Source organism: Tachysurus fulvidraco, chromosome 6 (assembly GCF_022655615.1).
Source record: "Tachysurus fulvidraco isolate hzauxx_2018 chromosome 6, HZAU_PFXX_2.0, whole genome shotgun sequence".
Classification (NCBI taxonomy): domain Eukaryota; kingdom Metazoa; phylum Chordata; class Actinopteri; order Siluriformes; family Bagridae; genus Tachysurus; species Tachysurus fulvidraco.
This window is the reverse complement of record NC_062523.1, coordinates 11647619-11662490: the sequence shown is the minus strand read 5'-3', so window position 1 is coordinate 11662490 and position 14872 is coordinate 11647619. Positions and strand designations below refer to the sequence as shown.

The 14872-nt window shown below is 37.1% G+C and overlaps 2 protein-coding genes across 5 annotated transcripts; both read left to right on the top strand.

Moving 5' to 3' along the window:
* Positions 1-4152: 4152 nt before the first annotated feature.
* Positions 4153-7201, top strand: tuba8l3 (tubulin, alpha 8 like 3). The gene is made up of 4 exons (XM_027164346.2): positions 4153-4306; positions 5504-5726; positions 5824-5972; positions 6142-7201. Exons 1-4 carry the CDS (start codon positions 4304-4306, stop codon positions 7117-7119), a joined length of 1353 nt encoding a protein of 450 aa, XP_027020147.2. The 5' UTR covers positions 4153-4303; the 3' UTR covers positions 7120-7201.
* A 460-nt stretch (positions 7202-7661) lies between these two features.
* dnajb2 (DnaJ heat shock protein family (Hsp40) member B2) lies at positions 7662-14691 on the top strand. 4 transcript variants are annotated; one of them, XM_047814687.1, is made up of 11 exons: positions 7663-8011; positions 8869-8957; positions 10168-10277; positions 10372-10425; positions 10595-10708; positions 10879-10986; positions 11519-11636; positions 11819-11889; positions 12071-13587; positions 13938-13999; positions 14438-14691. In XM_047814687.1, the coding sequence occupies exons 2-9, from the start codon at positions 8893-8895 to the stop codon at positions 12631-12633; spliced, it is 1203 nt and encodes a 400-aa protein (XP_047670643.1). In that variant the 5' UTR covers positions 7663-8011; positions 8869-8892; the 3' UTR covers positions 12634-13587; positions 13938-13999; positions 14438-14691. The 4 variants fall into 4 exon arrangements, with proteins under 4 accessions (XP_027020149.1, XP_047670643.1, XP_027020148.1 ...); XM_027164349.2 differs by having other exon boundaries at positions 7669-8011; positions 12071-12358; XM_027164348.2 differs by having other exon boundaries at positions 7662-8011; positions 8810-8957; positions 13938-14691.
* Positions 14692-14872: the final 181 nt, after the last annotated feature.

Genomic DNA, 14872 nt, shown 5'->3' with positions numbered 1-14872 from the left:
ATTGATCTATAAATAAGCAAACACAATACTTAAGGGTTCCCCTGGAAGGACCTTTGCTGAATTAAGTTCTAAATAAAGTGTGCAATGTTAGTATGACACACACGCATGCACGCACGCACGCACGCACGCACACACACACACACACACACACTATTTATACACTATGCTTTTTAAATACTACCTCTGTAATTTAATCAGTGGCAGTGAAAGCTGGGATTTTCCCAAGGTTTCATCTAGTTCCAGGCATCTCAGAAAGTTTCTAGTGGCGTCATTCTTACACAGGTGGACTCTGGATTCAGCTTTCTGTAATGCTGTTTCCTATCTTCTTTATGAACCATGGTAGGACAAGCTTAAACTTCAAGGATTTCATGTCATAACTCAAACTTAAATACTAGTGGTTTCAAGGATGAATGTTAGACAAAGAAGAGCAATACAAAAGAGAAAGAAACAACCTTTTGATAAACATTTTAAATGTTCTTTATAAAGGAAACATAAAAAATGTGAATGTTCTAATATTACAAAAAAAATCTTTAGGAGTCTTTAGGAGGCAAGGTGGTGTGTCCTCGCATGTCTCTTTATGATATTTGATATGGATATGCTTGTTAATGTATGCTCTTTTAATAACCCCCAAGAAAGAGCTAAATATCAAACAACTGGCATATGATGAACAGAAGCAAGGCACACCTAGAGCAAGTATCCATAACAAGAACCTAATGTAAAGTAAGTGATTTTTTTTTTGCATAAAAAACATATACTTTTAATGTCTGTAAAAACATTAGACAAACTTAATAAAATAATAAAACCAGTTTTAGGCCTCAGCCTCTTCCATCACTACCCCTTGCTTCCTCCTAGCTAGTAAGTACACTACTCTCCCATTGTTTTTTTCCCTTCAACCCTGGAGGAAAATGACTGCTTTCAGCCCAGTCGGATGGGAAAATTTAAAGACACCATTTGAGTACATTTTCTCTGTTTTTTAAATAAATAAATAAAATAATAATAAAATACAAGTAAATAATCTAATGTACAGTAATATACATCTGTTGAGTACTTAACACAGGGGTACATGGTGTCTTAATTTTTAAACAACTTCCAGAGTTAGTGGCTCGATTCCTGCCTCTTCCTTTTCTACAGGATTTTAAATGGTTGGCTGTACTTAAAATTAAGTCATAAAGGTTTTAAACCGGAGTCTGCAGAAGTCTCCCATACAAAGAAGTTTAAAAATGGTACTAAACTAGAATGTATGGAAAGACTGTATATTCTTTTCATCACTGTTGTTCTTCTATAAATACACAGTAAATTAAGATTTTCTGAACTTTATATCTAAACATCAATTCAAATTAATTTGAGGATTCAGTGTTTCTCAATTAAATGCAGTCCATATTCTCCAGGATGGAACTGTGAACATTATAGGACATTTCTGATGGCAAAATTTCTAGTTAGTTTGTTCAAATTCACACTTTCTAATGAAAATAAAACCAACCATCTGCATACTAGAGATGCTCATCATTTTTTCTTACAATTCATTTAGCAAGAGGTGATCTATTTACCAAGAGAAATTTAGTTCAAACCATATTAACCTCAAGCTAGAAAACAACACAATGTTGAATGATTACATCTCATTGTGGAAAACTACAAAGAGGAAGAACAGGGTCATGGTGGATTCCCATCCTATTCATGGAATACTGGGCATGAGGTTAGAATACACTCCAAATAGGAGACCAGTCCATTAGTACACAGACGAACAGAGATTACAATTTACAATACATTTTATTTACATTTTTTCAGAATAATTTTACAGGTGCCAAAAATAAAATGACTTCTGAAGTGCCCATTATCAGCGTTGAATTTTTTTGTCAGTTCACACTCCACAGTGATGGTTAATGGCGCAATTAAAAAAGGCTTGATGAATTTGTAGTTCTTTATATTTATTTCTATTTGTACCTAGTGTACTACTGGAAATATATTCCTGTATATAAGTTCCATATGGTTCCAAAAAAGAATAAAAAAAACAACACCAAAATTTATTTTTTTCACACAATTGTGTATATCTTTAAAGTACAAAGTGATATCAAACCCATTTCTGCTCAAGTGCTTATAAGCATATACATTTGGAGGCATTATAAAATTCTGTGTAACTCTATCTAAACAGTGCTTAAAATGTCTAACACTGAAAGACAACATTGTCCCGACTAATTTTATATCAGAATGGGGCACCGGTGTACTGGACAAATTTTAGGACATGTGATGTGCTCATTGTTTTTGTCTTCCATGATGCCTTTGTAATTGATATAAAAGAAGATGCTAGAATTTCTCTATTGTCCTCTGCAGAATGAATCGGTTTCTGTTAATGATTCCAGGCTGGGCTACAGATAGCCAGTGTATGCTGGAGGATTTGCTGTCTACAACAGGATCCAGACAGTTGGGCAGATGGTCACTGATGAGTAGAAGATAAGTCATTTAAATGTTGCACTGGAAGATACTAGGATTTATTCCAAATCTTGGATTATTGCATTGTGATATAAAAGAACCATTTTCATTTGGAAAAACGAGTAAATGTCAAACATTACATTTAGTACATCTGTTTACTTGTGATTTCTGTTGGATGTACCATAAAAATCTGTTCGTGAAATAAATTTCTTGAATCAGTGGAAGACCAGTGGAAGAGGTTACAAAGGCTTTAGATACATGACTAATCTGTGGGTAATGTAGGCAGTGACACCGAGATAACAATGGGGATGGAGTCATGAAATTTTTAACTAAAGCCTCAATAGGTCATACAGATACTATTCTATAATATATGCCAAAAAGTTTGTGGACACCTGCTCATGACAACAATATGTGTCTTCCCCAAACTTTCATCATAAAGCTTAAACTACAGAACTATATAGGATGTTTTTGAGTGCTCTAGCATTAAGATTATTTTTCACTAAGAAGCTGGAACCAAAGAGGCCTAAGCACCAGCATGTTAATTCCCCTGTACACAAAGCAAGCTCTATAAAGAGCTTGCACAGAGCCCTAAACTGAACTTAAATATATTAGGTAAATCTAACTTAAACAATTAAATACCATTTTGGACATATAAAAAACACTCACATACAGCACCACAGCAACCACTTGGTCCTCTTCTGATTTGATTTGAAGTTGGGTTCAAGATTCAAAGGTTCAATTGGTTTAAGACCACTATGTCATCATATCCACTAATTAATCGTAATTATTCATTTTCTAATTTTACTTCTTTAAGTAAAATATACACTCTTAGTTTTAGTCACATATTTACATTAATCAATAAGTGCATAACAATGAACACTATCACTTTTTTCAGTGTATAAATACATTGATCAAAGCATATTGATTTTAAATCAGCATTAGCTAGCATTTAGCTAGCTACTGAACACTGAACATTTTTTAAACATCATGATTTCACATTAAATGTCAGTATAATCTAATGCCCACACCCTACTTTCCTGTATGGGAGAGTTTTCTGCATCTGTGAGAACACTGGATTCACAGGAGTAGCTTCTGTCACATATTCTTGTAGAAAGAAAATGTCACACATTTTAAAATGCGCCCACTCGTTACAAATTGTCCCCTGCTGTGTCTTTCACATTTGGGACAGCTATCTGTAAGGGTCTGTGCTTGTTATTGTGTATAAAAATCAATCACGTTTGTGTCACTATTGCACAAAAGAAACTCTGTTTCATACATTACCTTTTAACAAAGGACAGCTGTGACTTCATTCAAAATAAATACATTTATAATACTTATACAGCGTGTATTTAATAATTCTTATTTTGATTTGCATATAGAAATTTAGCATGCATAGTTAGGTAGTATATATGATCTTCACAATGCTTAGAATTCTTGCCAATTTAAAAGCCTCTGTATATCCTATATTACTAAATGCAACTTCTATAGAAGAAATATTACCAAATACAAGTTATGTCTGTGTTCTTTCTCAGCCCAAAGATCTCCAGCACAGACCAAATTTAAAGTATATAATAAAAAAAAGTATAGAATACTAGAAAAAACAACTATTTTCTGATTTTCGGGCTCTGCCACTTATCAGCCAATCAAAAAAAAAAGAGGCTACACAATAGCCAATCAGAAAATAGCAATTTTACAAAGAGGAGGAAAGGAGGCAGGAAGCAAAGCCGCCTGTTTTTTTAAATGCAAAAAACAGGCGGCCTTGCTTCCTGCCTCTTTTCCTCCTCCCTTTCTATAAAAACCCCACCTCTCTTTCTTTTTTCCACATCTGCCTTCTCTTTCCGAACCCTCAAGTCGGCCTGAAGGAAAATCTTTCAAGATGGTAAGTGCTAAGTTTTGGCATAGATCATTTCTAACTAGCATCTAGTTATAAAAAAAATCAGTAGCATTAATCTTACACTCTTACTGGGTCTGCTGACTTACCAGTGTCAAAGAATGAGACAACTGTATATTATAGTTTGGCAATCTCTACACTTTTACTGTGTAGTCCAATAGATATTTAAAAGAATTAAATAATATTACTAGCTAAAAGTAAAGCCTAGAAAATGTTTAGGAAGAGTAACAGTCAAGGGCACAGAGAGCAGGCGTTGCCCAATAGAGAGGATGTGGCTGAGGCCTTCAAGCCAAATCCCAGACACTACTAAAGATTTGCAAAGGATTTTTTTTACTCAGTTCTCAGTTTCAAGGATGAGCAGCATGCAGTTGATTTTAATATAAACCTGTAATCGCAGTATATTTCTGCATTTATCCCATAATAATCCAGCAACAAAGAAAACTTGTTAGACAGCAATGACTTCATTTATAAGAGAATGAATCTATTCATTAGCCCCTATGATATAGAGATTTGCTGACAGTAGATGAGATCATGATTGACAAAAGACTGAAGAGACTGGAGTATTGGGGGATAATGGATATGTCTGTTCTGCTAAAGCAGCATGGATGAGATATCTCTGCTTGTTACACAAAGGAGAATGTGCAGCTCAGTAGGACGGCGAAGGGGGTGGTGTGAGAGCTACCCACAAAGGAACTGGGATTTTCCTGCCTAGCATAAACTTGTTTGAGTATCATATTTAACAGCCAAAAAACCCACCAGATTTTATGAGAAATTGATATGAATTTGAACAAGTGAGTTATATTGTTTGTTATACAACTGATAACATTTGAAATCCTTTAACATGTTTCACTTATGATGTAATTGTTTTAAAATTGCCAGACTGTGTGCAAAAACATACAAATATTCTAGTGGGTGTATTGAACAGTAGAAAAAGGTGAAAAAATGTGATTTTAAGCACTAATTTGAGAATTTGCCCTAGGTATTGATGTCCAGACTAAATAATTACTTTAAGTTCAGAAAGACGGTTAAGAAACTTGTGGGTGGTTTGACACAGACTATTTTGACCAGTTGCCATATGAAAAATGAATAGAAATATATGAATGTATTATACTGTTACATAAAACATTAGTTATTAATTTTTTTTTCTTAAAGGTTACATTCTGTTTTGATGTGTTCTTTATGTAGCGTGAGTGTATCTCGATGCATGTTGGTCAAGCTGGGGCCCAGATGGGAAATGCATGCTGGGAACTTTACTGCCTGGAACATGGGATCCAACCAGATGGACAGATGCCCAGTGACAAGACCTTTGGGGGAGGAGATGATTCCTTTAACACTTTCTTCAGTGAGACCGGAGCAGGCAAACATGTTCCACGTGCCATTTTTGTAGATTTGGAGCCCACTGTGATTGGTAAGATGACACTCATTTTGCACATAACACCACTTGAGTGAATATAAGGCTGTTTTGCATGGTAAAGGCAACTAATGATTTTTATGTTTATGTACAGATGAAGTACGGACTGGGACATATCGTCAACTCTTCCATCCTGAGCAACTCATCACTGGCAAAGAGGATGCTGCCAATAATTATGCTCGTGGACACTACACCATTGGAAAAGAGATCATCGACCTGGTGTTGGACCGGACTCGTAAACTGGTTAGGGTTTCCCATTTTATACTTAACATTGGTGCCACTTTCCATACTAGAATTTAGATAAGATGATATAAATTGTTCATAAATATATTGCAATTTTAGTGTCATAAAATTAAAAGATTAATCACCTGTAATATAAAAAATAAGCCTCTGTTTTCTTTCACTACTACAGGCTGACCAGTGCACTGGCCTTCAGGGATTTCTTATTTTCCACAGCTTTGGTGGAGGTACTGGTTCTGGCTTTACCTCCCTGTTAATGGAGCGCCTTTCTGTTGATTATGGCAAGAAATCCAAGCTTGAGTTTGCCATCTACCCAGCTCCCCAAGTTTCCACTGCAGTGGTGGAACCCTACAACTCCATCCTGACCACCCACACCACCTTGGAGCACTCAGACTGTGCCTTCATGGTGGACAATGAAGCCATCTACGATATCTGCCGGAAGAACCTGGATATTGAACGCCCCACTTACACTAATCTTAACAGGCTCATAGGCCAAATAGTCTCCTCCATTACTGCTTCTCTCAGATTTGATGGAGCTCTGAATGTGGATCTGACAGAGTTTCAGACAAATTTGGTGCCCTACCCTCGCATCCACTTCCCTCTAGCCACCTATGCTCCGGTGATTTCTGCTGAGAAGGCATACCATGAGCAGCTTTCTGTTGCTGATATCACCAATGCCTGCTTTGAGCCCTCTAACCAGATGGTAAAGTGTGATCCACGTCATGGTAAATACATGGCGTGTTGCCTCCTCTACCGTGGAGATGTGGTGCCCAAAGATGTTAACTCTGCCATTGCTGCAATCAAAACCAAACGCACCATCCAGTTTGTGGACTGGTGTCCCACTGGCTTCAAGGTGGGTATCAACTACCAGCCCCCTACTGTTGTCCCTGGAGGAGATCTGGCAAAGGTGCAGCGAGCAGTCTGCATGCTGAGTAACACCACAGCCATCGCTGAGGCCTGGGCCCGTCTAGACCACAAGTTTGACTTGATGTATGCCAAGAGAGCCTTTGTGCACTGGTATGTGGGAGAGGGCATGGAGGAGGGTGAGTTTTCAGAGGCCAGAGAGGACATGGCTGCTTTAGAGAAGGATTACGAAGAAGTGGGCACTGACAGTGTGGGAGATGAAGAAGAGGAAGGAGAAGAATATTAAAAAAATGGTGATCAGTGTTTTTTGTTAACAACAATGCATGTACTAAAAGTATGCACTAATTAAAGAGTTGTTTTTGGTGAAACTCATTGTTTGTTGTTGTTTTTTTTTTTTTTAAATAATGGATTTAAGATAAAAACATTTACTTTAAAGTAAACAATGAAGCCACATTTTCTAGATTATATTTCCACAGAAGCACTTCTTAGGGCCCTGACGAGTGAATAAGATAAACACTATACTTTATATGTGCTTTTGATTAAGTGGACATACAAAAGCATGTTTTATATATTTTTCCTGAGCAATGTAGAACTTTTAACATAACATCTAGCTGGAGCCATTTTTAATTCAGCTCTAGATACCCAATAAGTGACTGTCGTGTTTTCATGTTCTAGCCAATCATTGCTCGCGATTAGGTTCCTTAGTATCCAATAACAGCGGAGGAGGCGGGACTTTTAGGGAGGATGAGTTGGGAAGATTCGTGTTCCTTTGGGTCAGTGGGCGGAGTCAGTGACGTCAAAAACATTGGAATGCTCTTCACGTTCCGTTGGGTCAGTGGGCGGAGTCAGTGACGTCACTATCATACAATTTTTTTTTGTTTTTTTGTTGATGGTGACGCAGCGCGACTGTAAGAGGGGAGACAGATATAGAAGCGGGAATAATAACCCACACGTTTTAGTACGTGACACGCAGCGAGCTGAGAGGAGGTGTAACGGAATCGTGTGAGACGTCCGTTATAACCGTCGGCCCTTCTCGAAGGTTCTGTCACTTTGGCACGAGCTGTCACGCAGAGCAGCCCAGCGGTTGTCAAGGCAACACAATCCAACCTTGTTTATTTAAAGCCGCCGTGTAGATAAGAGAAAAGCGGCTTCTCCTCGGTGGACACTTCTAAATAAAGGTAAAAAAGGCCTCTCTGGGTGTGTTTTAATACTAGTGTGGACTCACAGAGTGTGTGTTGGACTGCTGGAAGTATGACAGTGTGCGTGTATTTAAGCAACGCAGCTGTCAGCGGCCATTACTGTCCAAACTAATGGCTAACTTTCAGCTTGACATTATCAGGACATGGGGCCTGTCTTCTAGTAAGGTCCACACTTTTACAGGCCTCATTCTAGGTATAAATATATATATAGTGTATTTAGTTTTAGACAGACGGACTGACTCTTTAATGCCTAAATAATAGTTTCAATTAATTTCAGTGAGTTGTTTGAATGAACTTTATGTTATGATCTGGGAGCAGCAAGACATTTCACAAATATATATAAGAAATACAGTATTCAAATAAATCCATTTTAGTGTTATGTAACACCGTTATGTAACACACTGCATTATTATTAATGTTAATTATTATTAATAATGAAATATATACACTGTTAAAAATATATTGTATATCTTCTGTACAATTATACATACAATGTACATATTACATATTGTATTTATAATACTCCTCATTCTCTACACATATTGTGCCTTACGTACATCCGCACTATTTTATTTATGTGTATCTATATATACACCTTACTGTACATTCTGACTAATACTTCACTGCTAAAGCCTTTATATTGATTTACTATACATATGTTTACATATATACCTATATACATATTACATGCTGTACATATGTTTACTCATATACCTACACTGTTGCTGACTTGCCTCTGGCATGACCGAATTTCTGTTTATAACATTCATTTTGCAGGACAGTAAATTGAGATCGCTTGCAAGTTAATTTTACTTTCCATTTGTCACTTGGCGCAGTGGGTGCAGCAAGGCTGGGAAGACATGGTAGATTACTATGACATTCTGGGAGTGTCACACAATGCCTCTCCAGATGACATCAAAAGAGCGTAAGTATCCACACACCCAGTACAACAAATTGGGTGCTGTAGACTAAGCATTCTTGCTGAAATACAGCTAACCATGCTTGTTAATCCCGTTTATCTTCTGGATGTGATGGGCAATCTTAATATAGATTTCTCATTATTGTAACTGTTTAAAAGTAGAATGTAAATTTAGTGCCTTCTTCTGCCTGTGAAGCAAAATGAACTAACAATGAAAACATTGATTAGCCCTCACATTGTCCCAGCCAACGACACCACCAACTATGTATGCCTAGTATACATCTCTGTTCTGGACAGTGTCAGAATAAATGTCCAGGGATGATAAATGTAAAAAGAACCCTGAAACAAACTAACTAGACTGATTGCATAGCAATACAATTATTAAATTGTTCTTACAGGTTTTAGACAATAGGCTGTTTTTACAATTATTCTTTCATTGAAGCTTCTGTAACTTCTTTGTCCTGGTCAGGGTTGTCCCAGTCCCTCGCACTATGCTCACACATTGAAAGCTTATCAGAGAAATTCAATAGTTGAAATATGGAATATCAGTTAAACACAGACACAGGAATTCATTTAGTATGAGAATAGTATTATGTTATGTATATTGTTATAAACTGCAAAATGTCTAATGTAGAACAAATTGCAATCTGGGATGTGCAAAAAAGGCTTATTGTGGTAGTGGGAAAATGTTCAGGTTCTAGCTGTTCTCCTGGTTGAGGGCCCAAATGGCATTTGGGAAGAATCTCCTTATTCTCTCTGTGTTTGCCTTCAGGGAGTGGAAGCTGATTTAGTTGTCCAGAGTTTGCTCGTAGAGCAGGCTGGACTTAGCCCAGTTGGATTAGATTCACAGACACTTACAAAACTAAAGGCTCAAAAGCGTTGCTTAATTATATTTCCAGCAACCAAACATGTTGGGATGCATTTAAGCAATAATTCAGCAATTTGTTAATGGACGTTTTTCACAGCACACATACTTAGCATGACTAAGCAGATTTCTGTCTTAACTTTCTTGATTCTGCAGTATGCAGGCATACAGTAAAAGACAATGCTCAGTCCTGGAACACCATCACGAATCTCTACCTGTTTAGCATACAAATAGAGTACACTGACTAATTGATAGTACAAAGGCCCTAAATCTGAGAACAGGGATATGCGTTAGCTGGAAAAATGGATTTGCTGGAAAATGCAATATGGTCATTTGTGAGTGTGTGTGTAGATACAGGAAGCAGGCCTTGCGGTGGCACCCAGACAAAAATCCAGACAACAAGGAGGAGGCAGAGAAAAAGTTTAAAGAAATTGCAGAGGCCTACGAAGTTCTGTCAGACAGTAAGACTGCTTAAACTATGGCTTCTAAATCATAATTAATTTTACAATAATTCTTTACTTCAGTACAAAAGCAATGCTATATTTTCATTGTCAGAAAGCAAACGAGAAGCATATGATGCTTATGGAAAAGATGACATGCCAGTCTCAGGTGAGAAACTGTAAATGTTTACTAAAACACATAGAACATTTTTATATATGTATGTCTGTATGTTTGTGTATATATATATATATATATATATATATATATATATATATATATATATATATATATATATATATATATGATTTTGTCATATAAAAATGTCATTTTTTCAAAGGCTCTGGCGGTGGCGCTTATCCCGACTTCCCAGGATTTACTTTCACATTCCGCAGCCCAGACGAGGTGTTTCGGGAGTTCTTTGGAGGCCAGGATCCATTTGCTGACTTCTTTGGTCAGTCTAAGCGAGTCAGTGAGGCTACAGGCTTATTGACTATTATTGTGTTTCTTTTCTCACGACATGGATTCGTCTTGTTCTGTTGTTTGTATTGTTCCATTATGGGCACTGTGTGTCTTACTAAATGCCTTATTATTACTCTATATCTTTTTTTTTCCTGTTTTTAGAAGATTTCTCGTTTCGGGGCCTACACAGTGGGATGCATAGTGCTTTTCCTGGACACCATGGCCCTTCCAGACTCGGGACCAGCCGTTTTTTCTCCTTTCCCTCAGATGGTTGGAATTCATTCTCTAGCACATGCTCACATATATGATTTTTTTAGTCCTCAGTTTAGCTAGATTCAGCTCAGAGTATTCAAAGTAGGCATGGATATAGTAGTAATGAAAAGGACCACTAAGATATTAGTATTATGTAAAGTAAAAAAGATTGCTTTAAAACAAATCTAACATACCTTTGCTTTGTGGCCATTCTGATACTACTACATTAGTATCTGTGTCTTTTTGGGTTTATTTAATTTTGTGATGCATCTTTTAATTACATTTTAATTACATCAAGCATCCTGTGTCTTCTGTCATTTATGCAAACCTTAGAAATATTTGGCATTTTATGAGAAACCAAGACACCCACAAACCATCCTCTGCGTGCTCACAACCCACTTTTGGGTAGTGACCCACCTGTTGATAACCATGTAAATGTAACCACTGATGTAGTTCATGCGTAATTAAAAACTAATTTTATGCAAACTCAATTGTTTATGGAGTTATCATAATTAAGTGAATGATTATGGTTAATTTCTTTCACATGCAGTTGACTTCAATACCTTCTCATCTTCCTCACGGGGAGGTTTTGGCACTGGAGGGGGGAATATTAAAACTGTGTCCACTTCCACACGGATTGTGAACGGGAAACGAACCACAACAAAAAAGTTAGTTTATTTCTATACGTGTTGTTTAACATTCTGTCACTTTATTGTTATCACTTGGTTGTTCTTTTTCTTAATATGCTATTGTTACTTAAAGTGAAGCTTAGGGAATTTATTTACAATGAAGAAGGTTTTAAATTAATAGTAAAAACACAGCTGGATATCTTAAATACTTTTCTTTACAGGATCAGAGAGAATGGGCAGGAGAGAACAGAGATTGAGGAAGATGGGGTTCTGAAGACTGTCCTAATCAATGGTAATTTTTATACATCCAGTAATCAGCCCATATAACTGCATTACATACTGTAACTTTATTACATTGGTTTAAATCTGGTCAAGACAGATCAACAGGACCATGCCACTTTCACCTCCTGTCACTGTAGCAGATTTGTATGTCTGTAGCAGTGAGTCTAATTCAGCTGAGTGTGTGTCCTCAGGTGTAGAAGATGAGATGGCTTTAGCCATGGAACTCAGCCTCAGGCAACAATGTAGTCCACCTCATCGAACAGAACAGAATCAGATCCCTGCCAACGTTGCCTACTCTAATTTGGCCAATCACAACCCTCGAAACCGTACCCAGCGCTCCTTCAGCTCCACCCCTTTCTTCAGTTACCCCAGCGACAATGACGAGGAGGACGAAGACCTGCAGATGGCACTGGCGTGCAGTCTGTCCGAGATGGAGGCCCAGCAGCGGGCAGCCGACTCCACCCAGGACATGGTCTCAGGTGCCAGGGGAGGGCGGGTCAAGCAGCGGAAGGGGAAAGATGCTAATCATGAGCCTATATCAGTGAGGAATGGGATAAATGAAACCGCACATGAATCAGCACAAATCACCTGTTCATCTCTAGAGGAAAATGGAACAGAGAATGATAGAGGGGGATTAGAAAAGAGTGCTAGCCAGGAGGCAGTTCTTTTAGAGGGTGGGAAAGGAGAAGAACAAGTTGCCAATGGTACTACTGTGATGAAACGTAAGAGGAAGTGTCAGTGTGTGGTTTGTTGAGTTGAAATACTAAGTAATCCTTAGACCTAAAACATATGGAGGACACGCCGTTCAACATTGCTGCATGATATTCTTAACCCTGTTTATGGCTGCTATCTTGACTTTGAAGTTTTGTGTAGTGTGATAAAAGAGAACTCTTTGTTTGTCAGAGAGGTTAACAGTATCTGTGCCAAAGAGGATAGTTCTGATAACTCACTGGTTTTATTCGAAGATGTTAATGCTTCAAGCAGTATTTGTTTCATACTAAGTTATGTTTGGTAGATAATTTTTTGGTTTGTTTACTGTTGGTTATTTTGTCTTATTTTGCAATATTTGAAGTTCTTTTCAAGCTCACCAGTGCAAAAACAGGATAGATTCTGCTGTGTCTAAGGATGTACTGTAATGCTATGCCTCATACACTTAACGTTATTCATCACAATGATGCGATAAATTACCCCCTCTTGTACTCTAACTACAATCAAATCTTAGGGAAACTAAACAGCACTTAATTCAAGTGCAGTGAATGTATGTTTATGATGAACATTGGAACAGGGGATTTTGTTAATGAATGTGTTGTAGATTGTAGTCGGTGTGTGTCAGAATGAATCATACGTTGGTGATGTTCAGTGCCTTGAAAATGTTATATATGATGTGCCAACTATTGTCAGTGTTGCCAATGATAAGAGATATGTCATGTTGTCACCTGCTTATCCATTTTTAATGACATAAATTGTCAGTACATCATCACAAGTTTTTTTACTCAATTGTCAGATTAAGGGAGAATCAGTTCTCTTATAAGCAATAGGCGGAATGTAAAAAAAGCAACAAATCAATAAAAAAGCACATAATGTTTTCAGAGGTACAGAATAATGTCATGTTAATACAGCCTTTTTATATGAGTAACAATGTATGTTTTATTAGTGAATATATTCTGAAAGTCTTGGAACGGAAAGATGAAACGTATCCAGAGCTCTGGTATAATTATAAATATAATATTTGCTTTTTTTTAACACTTGTTTTTAATCATTTTTGGTTTACCCGGATTTGTCATCACTAAGAGAATGAATAATAAACCTCAGAGAACAAATTTCATGATTAGTTAAAAAATGTTTTGTATAAAATGAGCTATATTTTGGACCCTTACACTTTTGCTCATGCACTTTATTATAACTCTAAATCGAGTCAAATGTTTTTGCTATTTCTTTATACTAAAACAGATTACTCCTCTAGTTTATCACCAGTCCCTTTTGTAATGTATCTTATTTGCATCTTTATATATTTGTGATTTGCTGTATTTACTTGACTCCCTCTCCCTGCTGTTTCAGAGTCTGACTTCCAGGCCTTCAGGGGCTGAGTGTTCACCAAGTCCCCCTTCTCTCCCCTTGAGGTAAAGAGAAGTTTAGCATAAACACCAAACCCGGTACATGTTTATTTTGTGTGCAGTGTCCCCTAACACCAGACCTTTATTTCTGAAAGGGTAGGCTGCCCTTAATTTTTAATTTTGTATTTAATGGTAGACTTCATTATGTGCATTTAAATTTGAATTTGTAATCAGAGTAAATCGTAATGAGCTCTACCAGCTCAAGGGTTGCCGAATCCTATCTAATAGTACAGTAGTATTACCTTTATATAATTTAAGACTGCTTAGAGGATAGCAGTATGATAAGGGAATACATTTATTCATGTGTCTGTGTAGTGGTACTCATTCTAACGATTTGCTAGTCTTGGCATGTGGAGTGGTGTGGTGTGCAGTAGAGCATTAAACGTACATAAGTCTGTCTCAGTGACAGCACTAATGCCTCGTCCATCCATGTGCCCTGAACAGGTGAAGAGCTCCCATGTGCTCTACTCTCCCTCTGGCTGTCCTGCTGCTCAGACTCTTTTCAAAGTTTTATTTGGAAAAATACAAGACAAACAAGTCAATAAGTCTGCTAAGATTGTGTGTGTGTGTGAGAGAGAATTTCTGAGAAGATTAAAAAAAATGGAAATCTATTTAACAATATGATGATGTTCATAAAGATTGTCAAATCTCATTTGTGGCATGTTATCATGTCTTACATAAAAGGTTACTAGGCAGCATTTTGAGTGGAGTCGTCTGTTTTGTATGCAGCTTTTAGAGCACAAGATTCAAAATGGATAAAGATAAAGAGGAAATTAGTGTGAAGAGTTTTTATGGTTTTATGTTTGGATACTTGCCTCTGGTTCACATGTACATGATTCCCAGATGCCTTTGATTAAACCATGATAAATAGAACCATGA

What these genes read in the sequence shown, in the direction of transcription:
- dnajb2 (XM_027164348.2), top strand. Translation starts at nt 8,893, where the DNA reads ATGGTAGATTACTATGACATTCTGGGAGTGTCACACAATGCCTCTCCA. An exon ending in TTTCTCCTTTCCCTCAGATG is followed by an intron (nt 10,987 to 11,518) that starts GTTGGAATTCAT and finishes TTTCACATGCAG; the next exon opens with TTGACTTCAATACCTTCTCA. An exon ending in GAAGACTGTCCTAATCAATG is followed by an intron (nt 11,890 to 12,070) that starts GTAATTTTTATA and finishes GTGTGTCCTCAG; the next exon opens with GTGTAGAAGATGAGATGGCT.
- tuba8l3 (XM_027164346.2), top strand. An exon ending in TTTGGAGCCCACTGTGATTG is followed by an intron (nt 5,727 to 5,823) that starts GTAAGATGACAC and finishes GTTTATGTACAG; the next exon opens with ATGAAGTACGGACTGGGACA. An exon ending in TGGACCGGACTCGTAAACTG is followed by an intron (nt 5,973 to 6,141) that starts GTTAGGGTTTCC and finishes TCACTACTACAG; the next exon opens with GCTGACCAGTGCACTGGCCT.